This window comes from Oncorhynchus nerka, linkage group LG24 (assembly GCF_034236695.1).
Source record: "Oncorhynchus nerka isolate Pitt River linkage group LG24, Oner_Uvic_2.0, whole genome shotgun sequence".
NCBI lineage: Eukaryota > Metazoa > Chordata > Actinopteri > Salmoniformes > Salmonidae > Oncorhynchus > Oncorhynchus nerka.
In genome coordinates, this window is record NC_088419.1 from 92,776,931 (window position 1) to 92,801,176 (window position 24,246).

The window sequence follows — 24,246 nt, forward strand, 5'->3', positions numbered from 1 at the left end:
CCGATTTCGGACAGTTCTAGGATTGGAGAAGAGGGTATCCTTATAGCATAGGGGATCCCACAAAGGTGGATAGGTTTTCCATGATATGGGGAAACCTGGGAGCAATGTTGAACTTTGTAAAGGTGATGAAATCCTACTAACCATCAAAACTATTAAGCTCTCTGATGCAGGCACTCACACCCTTGGACTACAAAGGACGAGGACAGACATGATGGGTGTGTTTTCTATTAAGGTACTGCCAAGACCAGAGGTAACCGGACACACTCCTCTACCACCACTGTGTTAAAAATACCATTCAGGTAATTAATGTTAGAGACTATTCGGCTATTGATCAATTAGGAACTGAGACTGGTTTTGATGGTAGGGACAATTTGTGGCTGTCTTATATGAGGTACACAGCTAAAACCCTGAGAAGAAAGGACTGCATTATTTGTAGTCATGCTAGACCTGTTCTGGCTACACACCCATTTGCTGTGGGAGAAGGAGAGGGGTGGTTGTGTATTCTGAGATGTTTTTACCAGGTTAAGCCCAATTCAACCCTCTGTTCCTCTTTGAGCCTTGTGTTTCCTGCAGTACCTCCTCATCGGGCCTCTTGGGGTGTTGAGGCAAATGGTGGAAATTACAAGTGCATCACGGGTACAGGTAATGGCATTGATTATGGGAGATTGCCTGAAGCTGATTGCAGTAGTAACATAACCATTAATTCCACTTGGCCAGTTACAGGCCTAAACCAAACTAGTGGTCTGGCTGATGTGTGGTGGATGTGTGGAGCCAAAAGAGTGCTGAGATCCATTCTTGGAGGAGAATGGCAAGGTACGTGTGGTCTGACCAGTTTGATAATTCCACTGACCATTGTTGATGTTGCTGCTGAACCGCTGTTGGGTTCTGTATCCAGGGGACCTGAAAACATTCCATCCCATGGGAGACATAGATGTAGTGCTCCATGGACAGAGGATGTAGTTGACATACACACGAACCTGTTGGGAGTGCCAGTGGGGGTTCCTCATGAGTTTCAGGCCTTGGGTAGGAATGATGGACTCTGGCACTTACTACCTATTATGGGTCCAGCCATAGTGGATGCTAGACAGACTGCATGGATTAATTATATCTACTATAATCAACAGCGTTTTGTGAATTACTCCCGTGATGCACTCACTGGTATGTCTGAACAGCTTGGGGCCACATTTGGGGTTTCCAAACGGAATACACTTGCCTTGGACATGCTTCTTGCCAGTCAGGGGGACGTCTGCAAGATGTTCGGTAAACAATGTCGCACGTATATTCCTAATAATACCAGTCCAGATGGTAGTATATCTAAGGCGGGCTTGATGCACTATCTGCTAAGATGAGGTCCACGGGGGGTGGAGGAGTCTGTTCTCTTGGCCTGGTTTGGTAAGTACACTGGTATGGTGGTTACTGGATTTCTGACCCTAATTCTTGTATTATTTGTTATTGATGTGATGTGCTGCTTGCATCATACCGTGTTTTAAGAAATCTGTTACAGATATGGTGAAGGCTTCAGGCATGATGCCTTTGCTTGATGCTCCAGTTGGAGATGCCGATACTGAAGCATGCTTTCAGGGGAGGATGGGACTGACTGAGGATGACACATGGTATGCTGTGGGTGAGGTAGTAGAATACATTTTACACCACCACAGTTCCTTGTTATACATGTTTATGATAGGTTTTCTTTCCAGTATGTTTGTTCTCCCTGTTGTAAAGGTTTAGAGTCCCTGGGTGGCAAGGAGCCCACCTGGTACAGGATAGGAGTAGCTGAGAGGACCAGATGGTTTCTAATAATTCTTTACTCTGTTTTCCATGACCAAAGTTTTATCCTACATCTTACATGTCAATAACAATAAAGTTTTATCCTGTTTTTGATAAGTGACACCCTTTGTGGGTGTCAAAAGGGGGACATACATTTCACACCATTTTCTTTTGTTCTGTTTTTGAATGAGCTGTTGTTCATTTTTGTTCACACCCTTGGGGTTATTTTACATTATAGCCATTACCATATATATGATTGAATATTATCTGCTGTTGCCTTGGGTGGATGTATGCATGTGTTATACTACCTAGCTGATTTGAAACATTGTTAAAAGTATCAGGGCCATGGAACTTTCTCATGCTGGAAAAATACAGAAGGGAGGGCACATTCAGAGCGTGGGGTTGCGAGAACAAGCGGTCTTTTGTTAGATAACAGGAGCCGGGCGCGAGATAACGGTATGGAGCATGAGACCCATCTTTCAGTTTTTTCAGCCATTTTAGGAGGCGGATCCAGTTGCTTTTATTGATTAAGCTTCTCCATTGTATGTCGTGTCCCATCTGGGATGGGAAGAGGGGGCAATTATTTTTCTTTGTGGGCCATTTCCGTATAGACTTACCTAGTTTAGGCTATTTTTCCTTTTTGGATTATGTTTTCGATTTTGCTTGGAGTAAGGTATCTGGACTATATCACATCTCTTAGGAGATGTGAAGAGAGGGAATCACAACTTTTTCCTACTGGAAAAAGTTGGCTTATGTGGACAATCATTTTACTTTTATTTTGAGCTGTTGTTCTCCGCTCTGTTAAGTGAGGGTTGTAAGTTCCTAGGTGGCTGGTAGCCAACTTAGTACATAGTGGGATTGAGTGGAGAACATGGTGGTAATACATATATATCTATTTCTGTTTAATGCTGTGCCTTTTTCATAGCCCCTTTGGGAAAAGTTGTCTTTGATGTCTGAATCTAGTTAGGTTGTGTCACGTCTCTGGGGAGACGTGAAGAGAGGGATTTGTAAGGGACTGCTAATTCTTATGTGGGTGACATTACATTGCTATAGCTGAGACAACGTATTTTCACAGTAAAACATGTTAGGCCCCATACAGGATATCTCTCACACACACACTCACTTAAATCATCCACAACACTGTCACAACAGGATACTCCTAGCCACAGGTGCTAGCCGTCAATTCGGCCACAACATCCCCAGAAGATAGGGACGCACACACATTACACACTGACTCCCGAAGACAGGGACGACGCACACACATTACACACACTGACTCCCCAGAAGATAGGGACGCACACACATTACACACTGACTCCCGAGGACAGGGACGACGCACACACATTACACACACCGACTCCCCAGAAGATAGGGACGCACACACATTACACACTGACTCCCGAGGACAGGGACGACGCACACACATTACACACACTAGCTGCCGAGGACACCCAGATAAGACACCCACACATTGGCAGAAAGCCTAGACTTGGAGACAAACTAGCGCACACACATAATCTCCCTCCCAGCCGAACATTGTGTGACTGAGGATAGCGCACACACCAAATCTCCTCTTTAGCTGAACATGGTGTGACGACCAAGAACAGGCATGGCAGGATTCTACGATGACGGACAGACAACTGAGCCAATGCCGGATGACTACACCCCAGCCTGATCCAATCCGAAGAACCGATCTCCTAGAATCAACCTACTTTCTGTTCTGTATTTGAAGCTTGTACTCACTGTTAGCAGGGCTTTTTTCTGCTGGTCTCTGATGAGCTAACAGAGGGGCCCGTATATACGCTGTACCAGATATCTTCACTCTGAATAAAACTGTCGCTTGTCGTACAATCTACCACCTTGTCTGCATCGATCCTTGACCAACTCACCCTTCATCATATCCCATTATCAACACCTGTGAAGCCTTTTTTGTGCAAAGCAATGATGACGGCACGTGTTTCCTTGCAGGTAACCATGGTTGACAGAGGGAGAACAATGATTCCAAACACCACCCTCCTTTTGAAGCTTCCAGTCTGTTATTCGGACTCAATCAGCATGACGGAGTGATCTCCAGCCTTGTCCTCGTCAACACTCACACCTGTGTTAACCTCTTGCCTCTACTTGGGACGCTTGCGTCCCAACTAGAGCTCTGGAAATGCAAATGCGCTACGCTAAATGCTAATAGTATTAGTTAAAACTCAAAAGTTCATTAAAATACACATGCAGGGTATCAAATTAAAGCTACACTCGTTGTGAATCCAGGCAACAAGTCAGATTTTTAAAATGCTTTTCGGCGACAGCATGAGAAGCTATTATCTGATAGCATGCACCAATACACTACAACAGAAAAGCACAGCAGGGGACGTAAACAAAATAATTCGCATTTCGGCGTTACACAAACCGCACAATAAAATAGAAAACAGTCATTACCTTTCACCATCTTCTTTGTTGGCACTCCTAGATGTCCCATAAACACTATTGGGTCTTTATTTCGATTAAATCTGGCCATATAAAGCCAAGATATCGTTATATGTAGACTGTGTGATAAACGAAAAAAACAGCGATTTCACAACGTAACGTCATTTTTAAAATTCAAAAGTAGACGATAAACTTTCACAAAACACTTCGAAATACGTTTGTAATGCTACTTTAGGTATTAGTAAACGTTAATAAGCGATAAAAATCATCCGTAGGCGATGTAAATATCATTAGCTGTCGTCTTGGAAAAAATTTCAGGAGAGAGCTCTTCCGGAATGATCTGGGCGGAGACCGGAGGTAAGCGGTGCCCCTGTTTCGGTTCAACCAAGAATCAAAGATGATTCAATTCACAAGACTCTAGACAACATGGGGATGCTGTGGGAGTTGAATGCTCGGTCTTATCTAATTCGGCTCACTAATTCCGCCCAGATCATTCCGGAAGAGCTCTCTCCTGAAATTTTTTCCAAGACGACAGCTAATGATATCTACATCGCCTACGGATGATTTTTATCGCTTATTAACATTTACTAATACCTAAAGTAGCATTACAAACGTATTTCGAAGTGTTTTGTGAAAGTTTATCGTCTACTTTTTGAATTTTAAAAAAGGACGTTACGTTGTGAAATCGCTGTTTTTTTCGTTTATCACACAGTCTACATATAACGATATCTTGGCTTTATATGGCCCGATTTAATCGAAATAAAGACCCAATAGTGTTTATGGGACATCTAGGAGTGCCAACAAAGAAGATGGTGAAAGGTAATGACTGTTTTCTATTTTATTGTGCGGTTTGTGTAACGCCGAAATGCTAATTATTTTGTTTACGTCCCCTGCTGTGCTTTTCTGTTGTAGTGTATTGGTGCATGCTATCAGATAATAGCTTCTCATGCTGTCGCCGAAAAGCATTTTAAAAATCTGACTTGTTGCCTGGATTCACAACGAGTGTAGCTTTAATTTGATACCCTGCATGTGTATTTTAATGAACTTTTGAGTTTTAATTAATACTATTAGCATTTAGCGTAGTGCATTTGCATTTCCAGAGCTCTAGTTGGGACGCAAGCGTCCCAGGTAGAGGTAAGAGGTTAACGAGAGAATCACTGACATGATTGATGTCAGCTGGTCCTTTTTTGGCAGGGCTGAAATGCAGTGGAAATGTTTTTGGGGGATTCAGTTCATTTGCATGGCAAAGAGGGACTTTGCAATTCATCTGATCACTCTTAACATTCTGGAGTATATGCAAATTGCCATCATACAAACTGAGGCAGCAGAATGAAAATGCATGTGTGTCATTCTCAACTTTTGGCCACGACTGTACACACACAATGTAGATGAACAGCCCTTAACACACCGAGCTGAAGCCACCCGGCATCACACCGAGCTGAAGCCACTGACAGTGCTAGCAGCATCACACTGAGCTGAAGCCACTCGGCATCACACCGAGCTGAAGCCACTCAGCATCACACCGAGCTGAAGCCACCCTTTCCTCCTTGTTAGTACAGTACCTCCCTTTCACAGCCACCCAGCTTAGGCACGAGCCAGCAAACTGTCCTTCTGGCACGAGCCAGCAAACTGGCCTTCTGGCACGAGCCAGCAAACTGGCCTTCTGGCACGAGCCAGCAAACTGTGTTTTGTTCCACAGATCAAACGTACCAATTTCTGACATACTCCTGTTTTCTTTTGAATTGACCTTCTCATATGTTGTTTTGATTTAATTTTTTTTTTTAAACGAAACGTAAAATAGACAAAAATCTTTTGCTGGACGTCATCCGATGTGGTTGTGTAAGTCGCTCTGGATAAGAGCGTCTGCTAAATGACTTAAATGTAAATGTGGTTGGGCAGCCATTTTGAGTTGGAGCCTGAAGACCACAAGGCAGGTCCCCAGTGGAGGGGGGGGCTTATTGACCTCTGACCTGGTCAGATGTTGGATCTGGCTTCAATAACCTGTAGAAGTGGCCAGCTGCAGAGAAGTACAGGACACCATGTTCGATCTGGCTTAAATAACCTGTAGAAGTGGCCAGCTACAGAGAAGTACAGGACACCATGTTCGATCTGGCTTAAATAACCTGTAGAAGTGGCCAGCTACAGAGAAGTACAGGACACCATGTTCGATCTGGCTTAAATAACCTGTAGAAGTGGCCAGCTACAGAGAAGTACAGGACACCATGTTGGATTTGAGACCTGTTCAAATACCTTGTAGAAGTCAACAACTACAGTGAAGAACAAGGAACCAATGAAACCAGCACAGTATCCCCTTTCCCCCCCAGACACAGTACAGCTACACAGTAGGTCCCCATCCACACGTCAGACACATTGTTATTATGGCATTCTGTAACGTGTGTAACAGGGTGAATAATGGTCAGGCTCTGAAGTCTGAACTAGCACAGAGAGTAGTGTGTATGACCTCATCAACATCGCCCTGGCCTGATGTTAACCCAGACCTCATCTGCATCCCCCCTGGTCTGATGTTAACCCAGACCTCATCTGCATCCCCCCCCCCTGGTCTGATGTTAACCCAGACCTCTTCAACATCCCCCCTGGCCTGATGTTAACCCAGACCTCATCAACACATCTACATCCCCCTGGCCTGATGTTGACCCAGACCTCTACACCCCCCTGGTCTGATGTTAACCCAGACCTCTTCAACACATCAACATCCCCCTGGCCTGATGACCTCATCAACATCCCCTGGCCTGATGTTAACCCAGACCTCATCAACATCCCCCTGGCCTGATGTTAACCCAGACCTCATCAACACATCTACATCCCCCTGGCCTGATGTTGACCCAGACCTCTACACCCCCTGGTCTGATGTTAACCCAGACCTCTTCAACACATCAACATCCCCCCTGGCCTGATGTTAACCCAGACCTCATCAACACATCAACATCCCCCTGGCCTGATAACACAGACCTCATCAACATCCCCCCTGGCCTGATGTTAACCCAGACCTCATCAACATCCCCCCTGGCCTGATGTTAACACAGACCTCATCAACACATCAACATCCCCCTGGCCTGATAACACAGACCTCATCAACATCCCCTGGCCTGATAACACAGACCTCATCAACATCCCCCCTGGCCTGATGTTAACCCAGACCTCAACACATCAACATCCCCCTGGCCTGATAACACAGACCTCATCAACATCCCCCTGGCCTGATAACACAGACCTCATCAACATCCCCCTGGCCTGATGTTAACCCAGACCTCATCACCATCCACCTGGCCTGATGTTAACCCAGTTCCACCCTAGTTCACTTTGGGGTAGATTTTCTCATAGAAGAAGTTCTGTGCCAGCAGGTAGAGTTCCCCGTCCTTCTCCCGGACGGCGTGGGCTCTGACAAACTGGAACTGCTCCTGGGCAAACTCGTAGAACTCGTTCTCCATCTTCCAAATGTCGGACTGCTGCAGCTTGGCGATGGACTCCTTGGTGGGTGGCTTCTTCTCTGTGGTCTTACGCAGGTGGGACTTCTTACCTGGGAGCACACGGGAACAGGAGAGGATCGGTTAGGGTCTACAGTGGTTCGTCCTTTAAAAGTTGCAGCGTATTGCAGCCGCACAGTACTTGTTTATTTTGATTCAAAGCAATGAATGAGGGAGTCACTCAGCTTTATATAGGTGCCGGCTATATGACTGTGCCATCAACTTGACAATACATAACGATATTTGGAGATTATTCAGATTACAAAATCGCTGACTTGCTTTTTAAAAAAGTAAATAAAGGCCAAAACATTTTCTGTTTTTAGAGAGAGAGAAACGCTGGGCCAATTGTTCGCCTCCCTATGGGACTCCCAATCACGTTCAGATGTGATAAACAACAACAACTTAGAACCTAACTTAGAAATACATTTGACGATAGAATTCTCCCACTACCCTCCATCTTGGCAAGTCTACTGTCCAGCTACCTGTTGAACAGCCGGAATGTTTCCCTAGTCAGCCCCATTATTAGTGCAACGCCCCTTAAAGTGTTGCTCTGTGCTACCCAGTATGGCAGGGTGGGAGTCCACCCTCCTCCTCGGTCTGTCTTCTGTGCGTGGCTCTGCGGCCCATCCTGTGCCCTCTGCCCTCGTGCCTTGAACCTCGCACGCTTTCAGTGGATACAGCTGGAGAACTGCAAGGCAGTCCCATTGTGCGTCACTCCTGAGCCATGACCAATATATATTGTCCTGCTAATAAAAAAAATAATATTTTGGAGATGATTTCGTTTTCAAACACTGTAAAATGAGCGAGAAATAGGCCATTCTTGAACATGGGGTGAGATATTGTTACTCATTTGTAAATAAAGTTTTATTTATTTCTGTTTTTAAAGCGAGAAAAAAACACACACAAAAACCTAGTCATCTCATGGGTCTCCCAGTTGAGGGCAGCACGGGTATTGAACCAGCATCTGTAGCAACACAGCTTGTACTGCTATGCAGCGTCTTAGATCGCTGCAGTGTCTTAGGCGCTGTACAACGTGACTGGTCGGGAGTGGCCTACAGTACTACAGTAAGAGCAAAACAATCCTAACAAAATAAAATGTATTTATTTATTAAGTAATACTGAAGTCGTGCACAATTATCAGTTTCTATTGAGGTTTATGCCACCCATTCATTGTCAGTTAGAGACACAGTAGGACCATGGTGCTTGCCTACGGAGCTGTGAGGGGAACGGCACCTCAGTACCTCCAGGCTCTGATCAGGCCCTACACCCAAACAAGGGCACTGCGTTCATCCACCTCTGGCCTGCTCGCCTCCCTACCACTGAGGAAGTACAGTTCCCGCTCAGCCCAGTCAAAACTGTTCGCTGCTCTGGCCCCCCAATGGTGGAACAAACTCCCTCACGACGCCAGGACAGCGGAGTCAATCACCACCTTCCGGAGACACCTGAAACCCCACCTCTTTAAGGAATACCTAGGATAGGATAAAGTAATCCTTCTCACCCCCTTAAAAGATTTAGATGCACTATTGTAAAGTGGCTGTTCCACTGGATGTCATAAGGTGGATGCACCAATTTGTAAGTCGCTCTGGATAAGAGCGTCTGCTAAATGACTTAAATGTAAATGTAATGTAAATGACCCAAAAGCATAATCAGTACTCTACCTCCCCCTTGTGGTGGTCTGAAGCAATGAAGTGGTGATGCAGGGTACCGTACTAAACCACAAATTACCTCTAAGTACCGCAGCATAATTGCAAAAACTTTTAGTGGAGCAACCACTGTATCTATCCAACAGGCTACTCCTTCACTTGGTCTGCCCAAGTGCCCTAAATATAGCAGGTTATTCTGCCCAAGTGCCCTAAATATAGTAGGTTATTCTGCCCAAGTGCCCTAAATATAGTAGTTTATTCTGCCCAAGTGCCCTAAATATAGTAGGTTATTCTGCCCAAGTGCCCTAAATATAGCAGGTTATTCTGCCCAAGTGCCCTAAATATAGCAGGTTATTCTGCCCAAGTGCCCTAAATATAGCAGGTTATTCTGCCCAAGTGCCCTAAATATAGTAGGTTATTCTGCCCAAGTGCCCTAAATATAGTAGGTTATTCTGCCCAAGTGCCCTAAATATAGTAGGTTATTCTGCCCAAGTGCCCTAAATATAGTAGGTTATTCTGCCCAAGTGCCCTAAATATAGTAGGTTATTCTGCCCAAGTGCCCTAAATATAGTAGGTTATTCTGCCCAAGTGCCCTAAATATAGTAGGTTATTCTGCCCAAGTGTACTAAATGCTGTTACCAGGAAAAGAGCAGAGTGGGCTGCAGACCAGGGTCGGTCAGAAGGACATGGCGCCAAAGAGACAAGGCTAGAACACTGACAGGGTTTTATCTGCTGATGCTAAGTGAGAGGAACCAGGATACATGATGTGCCAGTACAGTACCTGTTTTGTAGAGGCCTGTGGCACCCTTGAAGAAGCGGGGCAGGGCTGCCTCCAGCATCATGATAAAGTCCTCCAGCTCCTCTGTCACCCCGACTAGTAGATATTCATTCAGCAGGTTATACTTGGCCTGATCCAGGGCCCACCTGCTGCCTACATTCCTATAGTACACATACACACAACATACAGTTCACACCATGGTAATTACATATAGAAAACTCATTTAATAAGATATATCTGTGGTTTACACACTGTTTAACGACAACAAATGACTTAATTATTACGTTATCAATGTGTTCTGATTACTAACACATTGACCAAAGTCCCCTAGGCCCCAGCCGGTGCAATGGGGATAAGTGGGTCAGCGCTGGCAGCCATGTTGGCTCCCACCCAGCGCTGGCAGCCATGTTGGCTCCCACCCAGCACTGGCAGCCATGTTGGCTCCCACCCAGCACTGGCAGCCATGTTGGCTCCCACCCACCACTGGCAGCCATGTTGGCTCCCACCCACCACTGGCAGCCATGTTGGCTCCCACCCACCACTGGCAGCCATGTTGGCTCCCACCCACCACTGGCAGCCATGTTGGCTCCCACCCACCACTGGCAGCCATGTTGGCTCCCACCCACCACTGGCAGCCATGTTGGTACCCACCCACCACTGGCAGCCATGTTGGCTCCCACCCACCACTGGCAGCCATGTTGGCACCCACCCACCACTGGCAGCCATGTTGGCTCCCACCCAACACTGGCAGCCATGTTGGCTCCCACCCACCACTGGCAGCCATGTTGGCTCCCACCCACCACTGGCAGCCATGTTGGTACCCACCAGCACTCTGAGTAGTGTCCGCAGAAGAACGGGATCTGGAGCCAAAGCTTCTCAGAGGCACAGTCAGAACCACCTGCTGACACACACTCATCAAAGGTCTAACACACACACACACAAACACACACCAGAAATAGAGCTTCATATACACTCACTAGGGCGATAAGACATTTTAAAACACAATTGAAAACCAGTATGTTACTGTGTAACTATTTGTATATGTATACAACAATACCTTTTTGTCACCTTGTTTTCTCCGTCGAAGGCCAGGCCTGTAGTCATCTCCAAACCTCAGGAAGTAGTAGTATGATACGAGGCGTTGGATGGGGTCCCGGACCACGTTGATGTAAACGGGTTTACCTCTCACCCCATACCTATCAGAGGGAAAATAGTTAGAGTATACCTGTACCTAACCACAAGTTAGGAGAATACCTGTACCTAATCACAAGTTAGGAGAATACCTGTACCTAATCACAAGTTAGGAGAATACCTGTACCTAATCACAAGTTAGGAGAATACCTGTACCTAATCACAAGTTAGGAGAATACCTGTACCTAATCACAAGTTAGGAGAATACCTGTACCTAATCACAATAGTTAGGAGAATACCTGTACCTAATCACAATAGTTAGGAGAATACCTGTACCTAATCACAATAGTTAGGAGAATACCTGTACCTAATCACAAGTTAGGAATATACCTGTACCTAATCACAATAGTTAGGAGAATACCTGTACCTAACCACAATAGTTAGGAGAATACCTGTACCTAACCACAATAGTTAGGAATATACCTGTACCTAATCACAAGTTAGGAATATACCTGTACCTAATCACAAGTTAGGAATATACCTGTACCTAATCACAAGTTAGGAATATACCTGTACCTAACCACAATAGTTAGGAGAATACCTGTACCTAACCACAAGTTAGGAGAATACCTGTACCTAATCACAAGTTAGGAGAACACCTGTACCTAATCACAATAGTTAGGAGAACACCTGTACCTAATCACAGTAGTTAGGAGAACACCTGTACCTAGTCACAATAGTTAGGAGAATACCTGTACCTAATCACAATAGTTAGGAGAATACCTGTACCTAATCACAATAGTTAGGAGAATACCTGTACCTAACCACAATAGTTAGGAGAATACCTGTACCTAACCACAATAGTTAGGAGAATACCTGTACCTAATCACAATAGTTAGGAGAATACCTGTACCTAATCACAAGTTAGGAATATACCTGTACCTAATCACAAGTTAGGAATATACCTATACCTAATCACAAGTTAGGAATATACCTGTACCTAATCACAAGTTAGGAATATACCTGTACCTAATTACAAGTTAGGAATATACCTGTACCTAATTACAAGTTAGGAATATACCTGTACCTAATCACAAGTTAGGAATATACCTGTACCTAATCTCAAGTTAGGAATATACCTGTACCTAATCTCAAGTTAGGAATATACCTGTACCTAATCACAAGTTAGGAATATACCTGTACCTAATTACAAGTTAGGAATATACCTGTACCTAATTACAAGTTAGGAATATACCTGTACCTAATTACAAGTTAGGAATATACCTGTACCTAATTACAAGTTAGGAATATACCTGTACCTAATTACAAGTTAGGAATATACCTGCACCTAATCACAATAGTTAGGAATATACCTGTACCTAATCACAATAGTTAGGAATATACCTGTACCTAATCACAATAGTTAGGAATATACCTGTACCTAATCACAAGTTAGGAATATACCTGTACCTAATCACAATAGTTAGGAATATACCTGTACCTAATCACAAGTTAGGAATATACCTGAATATACAGTGCATTCGGAAAGTAATAAGATCCCTACACCTTTCCCTCATTTTGTTACGTTACAGCCTTATTCTAAAAATGATTAAATCGTTTTTTCCCCCTCATCAATCTACACACAATACTCCATAATGACAAAGCAAATGAAATGTTTGAAAATGTATTAAAAGTAAAAACTGAAATATGACATTTACATAAGTATTCAGACCCTGTACTCAGTACTTTGTTGAAGCACCTTTGGCAGCGATTACAGCCTGGAGTCTTATTGGGTATGACGCTACAAGCTTGGCACACCTGTATTTGGGGAGTTTCTCCCATTCTTCTCTGCAGATCCTCTCAAGCTCTGTCAGGTTGGATGAGGAATGTCGCTGCACAGCTGTTTTCTCCAGAGATGTTCAATCAGGTTCAAGTCCGGGCTCTGGCTGGGCCACTCAAGGATATTCAGAGACTTGTCCTGAAGCCACTCCTGCATCGTCTTGGCTGTGTGCTTAGGGTCGTTGTTCTGTTAGAAGGTGAATCTTCGCCCCCAGTCTGTGGTCCTGAGTGCTCTGGAGCAGGTTTTCATCAAGGATCTCTCTGTATTTTGCTCTGTTCATCTTTCCCACGATCCTGACTAGTCTCCCAGTCCCTGCTGCTGAAAAACATCCCCAAAACATGATGCTGCCACCACCATGCTTCACCGTAGGGATGGTGCCAGGTTTCCTCCAGGCGTGACGCTTGGCATTCAGGCCAAAGAGTTCAATCTTGGTTTCATCAGACCAGAGAATCTTGTCTCTCATGGTCTGAGAGTCTTTAGGTGACCTTCGGCAAACTCCAAGTGGGCTGTCATGCGCCTTTTACTGAGTAGCTGCTTCCGTCTGGCCACTCTACCATAAAGGCCTGATTGGTGGAGTGCTGCAGAGATGGTTGTCCTTCTGGAAGGTTCTCCCATCCCCACAGAGGAACTCTGTCAGAGTGACCATCGGGTTCTTGGTCACCTCTCTGATCAAGGCCACTCTGTAAATAAGGTCTGTTTATATTTTATAACTGCAAAACATTCTAAAAACCTGTTTTCGCTTTGTCATTGTGGGGTAATGCGTGTAGACGGATGAGGATTTTATTTGATAAATGTTAGAATAAGGCTAACAAAATGTGGAAATACCTTCCGAATGCGTTGTACCTAATCACAACAGTTAGGACTAAACACCACAGTTCAAAAGTTTGGGGTTACTTAAAAATGTCAAAAAAAAATTGTCCATTAAAACAACATAAAATTGATCAGAAATACAGCGTAGACATTGTTAATGTTGTAAATGACTATTGTCGCTGCAAATGGCTGATTTTTAGGGAATATCTACATAGGCGTCCAGAGGCCCATTATCAGCAACCATCACTCCTGTGTTCCAATGGCACGTTGTGTTAGCTAATACAAGTTTATTAATTTGATGTTATTTTAACTAGACAAAACAAGGACATTCCTAAGTGACCCCAAACGTTTGAACAGTGGTGTACCTGTCCCTAATCCCAATAGTTAGGGGAACACCTAATCCCAATAGTTAGGGGAACGCCTAATGACAACAGTTAGGGGAACGCCCAATGACAACAGTTAGGGGAACGCCCAATGACAACAGTTAGGGGAACGCCCAATGACAACAGTTAGGGGAACGCCCAATGACAACAGTTAGGGGAACGCCCAATGACAACAGTTAGGGGAACGCCCAATGACAACAGTTAGGGAACGCCCAATGACAACAGTTAGGGAACGCCCAATGACAACAGTTAGGGAACGCCCAATGACAACAGTTAGGGGAACGCCCAATGACAACAGTTAGGGAACGCCCAATGACAACAGTTAGGGAACGCCCAATGACAACAGTGACAACAGTTAGGGAACGCCCAATGACAACAGTTAGGGGAACGCCCAATGACAACAGTTAGGGGAACGCCCAATGACAACAGTTAGGGAACGCCCAATGACAACAGTTAGGGGAACGCCCAATGACAACAGTTAGGGGAACGCCCAATGACAACAGTTAGGGGAACGCCCAATGACAACAGTTAGGGGAACGCCCAATGACAACAGTTAGGGGAACGCCCAATGACAACAGTTAGGGGAACGCCCAATGACAACAGTTAGGGGAACGCCCAATGACAACAGTTAGGGAACGCCCAATGACAACAGTTAGGGAACGCCCAATGACAACAGTTAGGGAACGCCCAATGACAACAGTTAGGGGAACGCCCAATGACAACAGTTAGGGAACGCCCAATGACAACAGTTAGGGAACGCCCAATGACAACAGTTAGGGAACGCCCAATGACAACAGTTAGGGAACGCCCAATGACAACAGTTAGGGAACGCCCAATGACAACAGTTAGGGAACGCCCAATGACAACAGTTAGGGAACGCCCAATGACAACAGTTAGGGGAACGCCCAATGACAACAGTTAGGGAACGCCCAATGACAACAGTTAGGGAACGCCCAATGACAACAGTTAGGGAACGCCCAATGACAACAGTTAGGGAACGCCCAATGACAACAGTTAGGGGAACGCCCAATGACAACAGTTAGGGGAACGCCCAATGACAACAGTTAGGGGAACGCCCAATGACAACAGTTAGGGGAACGCCCAATGACAACAGTTAGGGGAACGCCCAATGACAACAGTTAGGGGAACGCCCAATGACAACAGTTAGGGGAACGCCCAATGACAACAGTTAGGGGAACGCCCAATGACAACAGTTAGGGGAACGCCCAATGACAACAGTTAGGGGAACGCCCAATGACAACAGTTAGGGGAACGCCCAATGACAACAGTTAGGGGAACGCCCAATGACAACAGTTAGGGGAACGCCCAATGACAACAGTTAGGGGAACGCCCAATGACAACAGTTAGGGGAACGCCCAATGACAACAGTTAGGGGAACGCCTAATGACAACAGTTAGGGGAACGTCTAATGACAACAGTTAGGGGAACGTCTAATGACAACAGTTAGGGGAACGCCTAATGACAACAGTTAGGGGAACGTCTAATGACAACAGTTAGGGGAACGTCTAATGACAACAGTTAGGGGAACGTCTAATGACAACAGAAGTGAACTGCTAAAAGAATAGCTGAACATCTTTGGAGCTTTTGAGTCACGTCCAATGCATTTCACAAATACAGGACAAGTTCCACTTTCAGCCACATGGTGGCAGCAGCCGTTTTGAGAAAATGAAGAGCAAAGATGAATCCCACAGTAGGAGAAGTATACAAGCGATGAGAGGAGTAAAAAAAAAAATCTACATCAGTAAATAAATGAATAAAAGCACCAAGTCAAGACCTTCTTCATGTGTCATATAAAATGTGTTTGTTACTCATCTGGATATGGTTTAAAGTAAAGAATGTTGTGGAGAGTTTTACTTGGAGAAGTCGAGGAAAGCCACATGTCCGTGGTAGAACCCAGGCTTCATCGCTCTCCAGGACGTCACGTTACGGACAAAGCGCACCTGGAAGCACAAATCAACAGTCCTAATCACACAAGCTGATTAGTTTGTTATCCATGTCGTCTATGCGTGTCTGACACAGACACGAGGACAAGTACATTAGAGTGGCAGGGTGGCCTAGTGGTTTGGAGCATTGGGACTTTTAACTGAAAAGGTTGTACGATTGAAACCCCCGAGCTGACAAGGTGAAAATCTGTCGTTCTGCCCCCTGAACAAGGCAGTTAACCCACTGTTCCTAGGCCGTCATTGTGAATAAGAATTTGTTCTTAACTGACTTGCCGAGTTAAATAAAAAGGTTAATAAAAAATAAAAATAAATAATAAAACAACTTCCTTCCTGTCCCCATTAACATCATCTTCTTCAAACTGAAAGGTTTTCTTAACGTTCCCATTTTCCTATTTCTTATTTTGGGCTAACACTCTTATCCAAACAGATACGTTTAAAAAGAACATCAAAGATCGAATTGGATTTATGTGCAATCCACACTACAGTCCCTTGTGGCTACGAGTTTCTCTCATCTATCTAGGTGACATTTAACAATGCTCAGATTCTCCCCACCCGTGTCGTATCGTCTGCACAGGGAAGAGACTGCTGTGACAACAGACAGGTTATTACCTTGGCAGAGCAGAGGACTGAACTAACACCATCACGGCTCTAGCCAGAGGCTCCCAGGCATTCCTTCTGCTCGTTCTCCATGTTCTCAACAGGAGTCGCAGTGACAGTCAGGAATACAAATGCACACAGCCAGACTAAACACGCCAGGGCTGTGGAGTCAGGGCTGTGGAGGACACAGCCAGACCAGACTAAACACGTCAGGGCTGTGGAGGACACAGCCAGACCAGACTAAACACTGTGGAGGACACAGCCAGACCAGACTAAACACTGTGGAGGACACAGCCAGACCAGACTAAACACTGTGGAGGACACAGCCAGACCAGACTAAACACTGTGGAAGACACAGCCAGACCAGACTAAACACGTCAGGGCTGTGGAGGACACAGCCAGACCAGACTAAACACTGTGGAGGACACAGCCAGACCAGACTAAACACTGTGGAGGACACAGCCAGACCAGACTAAACACTGTGGAGGACACAGCCAGACCAGACTAAACACTGTGGAGGACACAGCCAGACCAGACTAAACACTGTGGAGGACACAGCCAGACCAGACTAAACACTGTGGAGGACACAGCCAGACCAGACTAAACACTGTGGAGGACACAGCCAGACCAGACTAAACACGTCAGGGCTGTGGAAGACACAGCCAGACCAGACTAAACACGTCAGGGCTGTGGAAGACACAGCCAGACCAGACTAAACACGTCAGGGCTGTGGAAGACACAGCCAGACCAGACTAAACACGTCAGGGCTGTGGAAGACACAGCCAGACCAGACTAAACACGTCAGGGCTGTGGAAGACACAGCCAGACCAGACTAAACACTGTGGAGGACTAAACACTGTGGAGGACACAGTCAGACCAGACTAAACACTGTGGAGGACTAAACACTGTGGAGGACACAGCCGAACTGTTTCTCTGATCAGGTGCTTGATGAGGCAATATAAGTGCCGGAGGGCTAAGGAGACAGATTTGTATTCAAGTTTCCCCAATAAATCCTTAAATTAGTACTGTCGTGGCTCCTAGAAAATTATCTTTTTGAAATGTATTCAAAAAGACATTTGTGAAGTACATGCCGAATTCCTTCCAAATCAGGCTGACATCACTCTTACATAACACCTCCTGTTTCTAAATGCTGGTGGGTGTGTCTCGTTGTAAGAGTGTTTATAAAGTGGCAGGTGTCAGCCATGTTCTCACCTGGTCTTGTAAGGACATGACAGGATTGTTCTTGGTGGTGTTGATGTGCAAAACGTGGAAGTGGTTCTTTCCACAAAGGTCGTAGGCGATGTTGGTGAACGACGTGCTCGCCGTCTTGGGCACCCTGTTATATATGATAACCACGTCCTCTGCCTCAGCCAGCGTGTTCCGTACGCCATCTTGGGTGTGGCGCTGCTCCACCTCCCTCACCTCGTGTCTGGCGATGGTACGCTCTTATAGGAGGGAGACAAGAGGAAGGTCAAGGTTCACGCTCAGAAAATATTTATTGTGCCAACATTAGGCAACGATGGTCGCTAGCAATGATCTGGTTTCACAATAAATAAGGGCTTCTGGGGGAATGAATGATGAAGACAGAGTGTACTGCTGGATAGACTGGAGTGTCACAGTGTACCAGCAGAGGGAACAGGGGAGGCCTCAGGACGTGGACACAATAGCCTTCCATCTTCTATGACAAGTGCCTCCAGATAAGCAGGCTATAGTCAATTACTTGTCCCAGTGTTTTTCACTGAAGGTGTGATAGAGAGGGGGATAGAGAGAGGGGGGATAGAGAGAGGGGGTAGAGAGAGGAGGGGATAGAGAGAGGAGGGGATAGAGAGAGAGGGGGCATAGAGAGAGGGGGCATAGAGAGAGGGGGCATAGAGAGAGGGGGCATAGAGAGAGGGGGATAGAGAGAGGGGGGATAGAGAGAGAGAGGGGATAGAGAGAGAGGGGGCATAGAGAGAGAGGGGGCATAGAGAGAGGGGCATAGAGAGAGGGGGCACAGAGAGAGAGGGATAGAGAGAGGGAGAGAGGGATAGAGAGAGAGGGGTTGGAGGGTGGATAGAGAGAGGGATAGAGAGAGAGGGGTTGGAGGGTGGATAGAAAGGGGGATAGAGAGGGATAGAGAGGGGGGATAGAGAGAGGGGATAGAGAGAGAGAGGGGTTGGAGGGTGGATAGAGAGAGGAGGGGATAGAGAGAGGGGGGATAGAGAGAGGAGGGATAGAGAGAGAGGGGTTGGATAGAGAGAGGAGGGGATAGAGAGGAGGGGTTGGAGGGTGGATAGAGAGAGGAGGGGATAGAGAGAGGAGGGATAGAGAGAGGAGGGGAGGGATAGAGAGAGGAGGGATAGAGAGAGAGATAGAGAGGAGGGGATAGAGAGAGAGGAGGGGATAGAGAGAGAGGAGGGGATAGAGAGAGGAGGGGATAGAGAGAGGAGGGGATAGAGAGAGAGGGGATAGAGAGGAGGGGATAGAGAGAGAGGGGTTGGAGGGTGGATAGAGAGGGATAGAGAGAGAGGGGTTGGATAGAGAGGAGGGATAGAGAGAGGATGGGATAGAGAGGAGGGGTTGGAGGGTGGATAGAGAGGAGGGGATAGAGAGAGAGGGGTTGGATAGAGAGAGAGGGTTGGATATAGAGAGAGAGGGGTTGGATATAGAGAGAGAGGGGTTGGAGGGTGGATAGAGAGGAGGGGATAGAGAGAGGGATAGAGAGGGGGATAGAGAGAGAGGGGTTGGATAGAGAGGAGGGGATAGAGAGAGAGGATAGAGAGAGAGGGGTTGGATAGAGAGGGGGATAGAGAGAGAGAGGGGATGGAGGGTGGATAGAGAGGAGGGATAGAGAGAGGGATAGAGAGGAGGGGATAGAGAGAGAGGGGATGGAGGGTGGATAGAGAGGAGGGGATAGAGAGAGAGGGGTTGGATAGAGAGAGGATAGAGAGGGGATAGAGAGAGGGATAGAGAGGAGGGGATAGAGAGAGAGGGGTTGGATAGAGAGAGGAGGGGATAGAGAGAGAAGAGGGGATAGAGAGAGAGGATAGAGAGAGAGGAGGGGATAGAGAGAGAGGAGGGGATAGAGAGAGAGGAGGGATAGAGAGAGGAGGGGATAGAGAGAGGAGGGGGATAGAGAGAGAGGGGTTGGAGGGTGGATAGAGAGGAGGGGATAGAGAGGAGGGGATAGAGGAGAGGGTTGGAGGGTGGATAGAGAGAGGAGGGGATAGAGAGAGGAGGATAGAGAGAGAGGGTTGGATAGAGAGAGAGGGGATAGAGAGAGAAGAGGGGATAGAGAGAGAAGAGGGGATAGAGAGAGGAGGGGATAGAGAGAGGGGTTGGAGGGTGGATAGAGAGAGGAGGGGATAGAGAGAGGAGGGGATAGAGAGAGAGGGGTTGGAGGGTGGATAGAGAGAGAGGGGATAGAGAGAGGGGATAGAGAGAGAGGAGGGGATAGAGAGAGGAGGGAGGGGATAGAGAGAGAGATAGAGGGAGGGGATAGAGAGAGAGGGAGGGGATAGAGAGAGAGGAGGGGATAGAGAGAGGAGGGGATAGAGAGAGGAGGGGATAGAGAGAGAGGGGGTTGGAGGGTGGATAGAGAGGGGATAGAGAGAGAGGGTTGGATAGAGAGGAGGGGATAGAGAGAGGATGGGATAGAGAGAGGGGTTGGAGGTGGATAGAGAGGAGGGGATAGAGAGAGAGGGGTTGGATAGAGAGAGAGGGGTTGGAGGGTGGATAGAGAGGAGGGGATAGAGAGAGAGGGGTTGGATAGAGAGGAGGGGACAGAGAGAGAGAGGGGGATGGATAGGGAGGGGATAGAGAGAGTGGATAGAGAGAGAGAGGGGTTGGATAGAGAGGGGGGATAGAGAGAGAGGGGATGGAGGGTGGATAGAGAGGAGGGGATAGAGAGAGGGATAGAGAGGAGGGGATAGAGAGAAAGGGGTTGGATAGAGAGGAGGGGATAGAGAGAGAGGGGATGGAGGGTGGATAGAGAGGAGGGGATAGAGAGAGAGGGGTTGGATAGAGAGGAGGGGATAGAGAGAGAGGGGTTGGATAGAGAGGGGGATAGAGAGAGAGGGGTTGGAGGGTGGATAGAGAGGAGTGGATAGAGAGAGAGGGGTTGGAGGGTGGATAGAGAGGAGGGGATAGAGAGAGAGGGGTTGGAGGGTGGATAGAGAGGAGGGATAGAGAGAGGGATAGAGAGGGTGGATAGAGAGGAGGGGATAGAGAGGGGGATAGAGAGAGAGGGGTTGGATAGAGAGGAGGGGATAGAGAGAGGGATAGAGAGAGGGGGATAGAGAGAGGGGTTGGATAGAGAGGAGGGGATAGAGAGAGAGGGGTTGGAGAGGGGATAGAGAGAGAGAGGGGTTGGAGGGTGGATAGAGAGAGAGAGGGTTGGAGGGTGGATAGAGAGAGAGAGGGGTTGGAGGGTGGATAGAGAGAGAGAGGGTTGGAGGGTGGATAGAGAGAGAGGGGTTGGAGGGTGGATAGAGAGGAGGGAATAGAGAGGGATAGAGAGGGTGGATAGAGAGGAGGGGATAGAGAGAGAGGGTTGGATAGAGAGGAGGGGATAGAGAGGGATAGAGGAGAGGGATAGAGAGAGAGGGGTTGGATAGAGAGGGGATAGAGAGAGGGATAGAGAGGGAGGGGTTGAATAGAGAGGAGGGGATAGAGAGAGGGATAGAGAGGGGGATAGAGAGAGGGGTTGGATAGAGAGGAGGGGATAGAGAGAGAGGGGTTGGATAGAGAGGGGGATAGAGAGAGGGGATAGAGAGGGTGGATAGAGAGGAGGGGATAGAGAGAGAGGGGTTGGATAGAGAGAGGGGATAGAGAGAGGGGGCTGGAGAGAGAGAGGGGTTGGAGGGTGGATAGAGAGGAGGGGATAGGGAGGGGGATAGAGAGAGAGGGGTTGGAGGGTGGATAGAGAGGAGGGGATAGAGAGAGAGGGGTTGGATAGAGAGGGTGAAGGACAGGCATGTTTTAACAACGACAACAGACGGGACTGATCACACGTTCCGCTGATGGCCCCTGTACAAACTAAAAACGGTGTAATTACACAAAGCTGCTAATTGAGCCATCCTTCGTCTACAGTAAATAGATGCCCACTGGTGCATAAAATAACTAGGTTCCATTATCGATCACGGCTTCCCAAGGCACCATGCATCAACCTGGGAGCCGCCTGGATGTGAAGCTATAGTCTCTCTGTTAAAAAGCTGTCTAAGACCAAGGACTCCTTCATCCTGTAACAGAGGATGTTTCAGTTTACACCACAGCCGTCTGAGACCTGAGGGTCTAAACTATTTCTGTATCACTAGCTGGTCATGGTAGCAAAATCAGTCCGAGGGTAGGAGGGCTGAAAAACTGCTTACATCAAAAATAACTTCTCTCTCTCTCTCTATCACATTGTAAGATAGATCATACTGGGTCATGATGCAAGCAGGCAGTCTGAATACACAGCAGAAGGCTCAGAAGTTCAGAAACTGCTACATCAAAAAAGAGCTGCCGCTGTCTAGTCTGTCTGTCCTCCACAGTCCCAAGTCCCCAGGTACAGTTCAGGCTCAACTCAGCTCCTGGCTCCCACTCTGCTTGTTTGCATACTCACTGATGCACTACTCAAACTGCACTACACTACTACTCTCCAAACTACACTACTCTCCACACTGCACTACTACTCTCCAAACTGCACTACTACTCTCCAAACTGCACTACACTACTACTCTCCAAACTGCACTACTCTCCACACTGCACTACTCTCCACTACTCTCCACACTGCACTACTCTCCACACTGCACTACTCTCCAAACTACACTACTCTCTCCAAACTACACTACTCTCTCCAAACTACACTACTCTCTCCAAACTACACTACTCTCCACACTGCACTACTACTCTCCAAACTGCACTACTACTCTCCAAACTGCACTACACTACTACTCTCCAAACTGCACTACTCTCCACACTGCACTACTCTCCACTACTCTCCACACTGCACTACTCTCCAAACCGCACTACTCTCTCCAAACCGCACTACTCTCTCCAAACCGCACTACTCTCTCCAAACCGCACTACTCTCTCCAAACCGCACTACTCTCTCCAAACCGCACTACTCTCTCCAAACCGCACTACACTACTACTGTCCAAACTACACTACTCTCCAAACTGCACTACTCTCTCCAAACTGCACTACTCTCTCCAAACTGCACTACTCTCTCCAAACTGCACTACTCTCTCCAAACTACACTACTCTCTCCAAACTGCACTACTCTCTCCAAACTGCACTACTACTCTCCAAACTGCACTACACTCTCCAAACCGCACTACTCTCTCCAAACCGCACTACTCTCTCCAAACCGCACTACTCTCTCCAAACCGCACTACTCTCTCCAAACCGCACTACTCTCTCCAAACCGCACTACTCTCTCCAAACCGCACTACTCTCTCCAAACCGCACTACTCTCTCCAAACCGCACTACTCTCTCCAAACCGCACTACTCTCTCCAAACTGCACTACTCTCTCCAAACTGCACTACTCTCCAAACTGCACTACTCTCCAAACTACACTACTCTCCAAACTGCACTACTCTCTCCAAACTGCACTACTCTCTCCAAACCGCACTACTCTCTCCAAACCGCACTACTCTCTCCAAACCGCACTACTCTCCAAACCGCACTACTCTCCAAACCGCACTACTCTCCAAACCGCACTACTCTCCAAACCGCACTACTCTCTCCAAACTGCACTACTCTCTCCAAACTGCACTACTACTCTCCAAACTGCACTACTCTCTCCAAACTGCACTACTCTCTCCAAACCGCACTACTCTCTCCAAACCGCACTACTCTCTCCAAACCGCACTACTCTCCAAACCGCACTACTCTCCAAACCGCACTACTCTCCAAACCGCACTACTCTCTCCAAACTGCACTACTCTCTCCAAACTGCACTACTACTCTCCAAACTGCACTACTACTCTCCAAACTGCACTACTCTCTCCAAACCGCACTACTCTCCAAACCGCACTACTCTCCAAACCGCACTACTCTCCAAACCGCACTACTCTCTCCAAACTGCACTACTCTCTCCAAACTGCACTACTCTCTCCAAACTGCACTACTACTCTCCAAACTGCACTACTCTCCAAACTGCACTACTCTCCAAACTGCACTACTCTCTCCAAACCGCACTCTCAAACCGCACTTTTCTCTCCAAACCGCACTACTCTCTCCAAACTGCACTACTCTCTCCAAACTGCACTACTCTCTCCAAACTGCACTACTCTCTCCAAACTGCACTACTCTCTCCAAACTGCACTACTCTCCAAACCGCACTACTCTCTCCAAACCGCACTACTCTCTCCAAACCGCACTACTCTCTCCAAACCGCACTACTCTCTCCAAACCGCACTACTCTCTCCAAACTGCACTACTCTCCAAACTGCACTACTCTCCAA

At 47.0% G+C, this 24,246-nt stretch overlaps 1 protein-coding gene across 1 annotated transcript in view; it reads right to left on the bottom strand.

Moving 5' to 3' along the window:
* Positions 1–7,299: 7,299 nt before the first annotated feature.
* The window catches only part of hs2st1b (heparan sulfate 2-O-sulfotransferase 1b), a 90,693-nt gene continuing 73,746 nt past the window's right edge, over positions 7,300–24,246 (bottom strand). Inside the window, exons 2-7 of the mRNA XM_065009448.1 lie at positions 18,029–18,261; positions 16,131–16,216; positions 11,149–11,287; positions 10,917–11,014; positions 10,095–10,252; positions 7,300–7,723 (exon numbers count right to left, since the gene is read on the bottom strand). Coding sequence (XP_064865520.1) covers positions 7,497–7,723; positions 10,095–10,252; positions 10,917–11,014; positions 11,149–11,287; positions 16,131–16,216; positions 18,029–18,261 — 941 coding nt within the window. The 3' untranslated portion in view covers positions 7,300–7,496. The remainder of the gene's footprint in view (positions 7,724–10,094; positions 10,253–10,916; positions 11,015–11,148; positions 11,288–16,130; positions 16,217–18,028; positions 18,262–24,246) is intronic.